The sequence below is a fragment of the Chlorella variabilis genome (assembly GCF_000147415.1).
Source record: "Chlorella variabilis unplaced genomic scaffold CHLNCscaffold_14, whole genome shotgun sequence".
NCBI classification, from domain to species: domain Eukaryota; kingdom Viridiplantae; phylum Chlorophyta; class Trebouxiophyceae; order Chlorellales; family Chlorellaceae; genus Chlorella; species Chlorella variabilis.
The window spans coordinates 1311181-1311635 of record NW_005435074.1 but is presented as its reverse complement, the minus strand read 5'-3'; the positions used below and the strand labels follow the sequence as shown (position 1 = coordinate 1311635).

Sequence of the window (455 nt, the reverse complement as noted above, 5' to 3'; positions counted from 1 at the left end):
TTCAAAAGCAATAGGCCTCCCCCACCATCCCCCCAGACATGGTCACCACCCTGCTCAACCTGGCAGAGTTCATGGAGCACGATGAAAAGGCGCTGCCGCTGGACACGCGGTGGGTGGGGGGTGGGTGGGGGGGCTGGGGGCTCTACCGTGTGTGGGGTCTCTGCTGCCAGTGGGGTGAGGCTCCGCGCCCTCCTCCCTCTTCTCTCCTCCCTGCTCCGTGCGCTGCATCCTTCTCACCCCGGTTGTGCACCTGACCCCCTTTCCCCCACTCCCCCCCGCAGCACGCTGGGCGCGCTGGCCGAGAAGTGCCACGCGTACGCCAAGGCGCTGCACTACAAGGAGCTGGAGTTCCAGAGCAGCCCCCACACCGCGGTGGAGGCGCTGATCAGCATCAACAACCAGCTGCGCCAGCCCGACGCGGCGGTGGGGGTGCTCAATGTGGCGCAGAAGGAGCT

The 455-nt window shown here is 67.0% G+C and overlaps 1 protein-coding gene across 1 annotated transcript in view; it reads left to right on the top strand.

The window, feature by feature from the left end:
• Positions 1–455, top strand: part of CHLNCDRAFT_58332 (hypothetical protein) — a gene marked incomplete at both ends in the record, with an annotated part of 9681 nt that overhangs the window by 6374 nt on the left and 2852 nt on the right. Inside the window, 2 exons of the mRNA XM_005846487.1 lie at positions 37–109; positions 282–423. Of these exons, the coding sequence (XP_005846549.1) occupies positions 37–109; positions 282–423 (215 nt within the window). The remainder of the gene's footprint in view (positions 1–36; positions 110–281; positions 424–455) is intronic.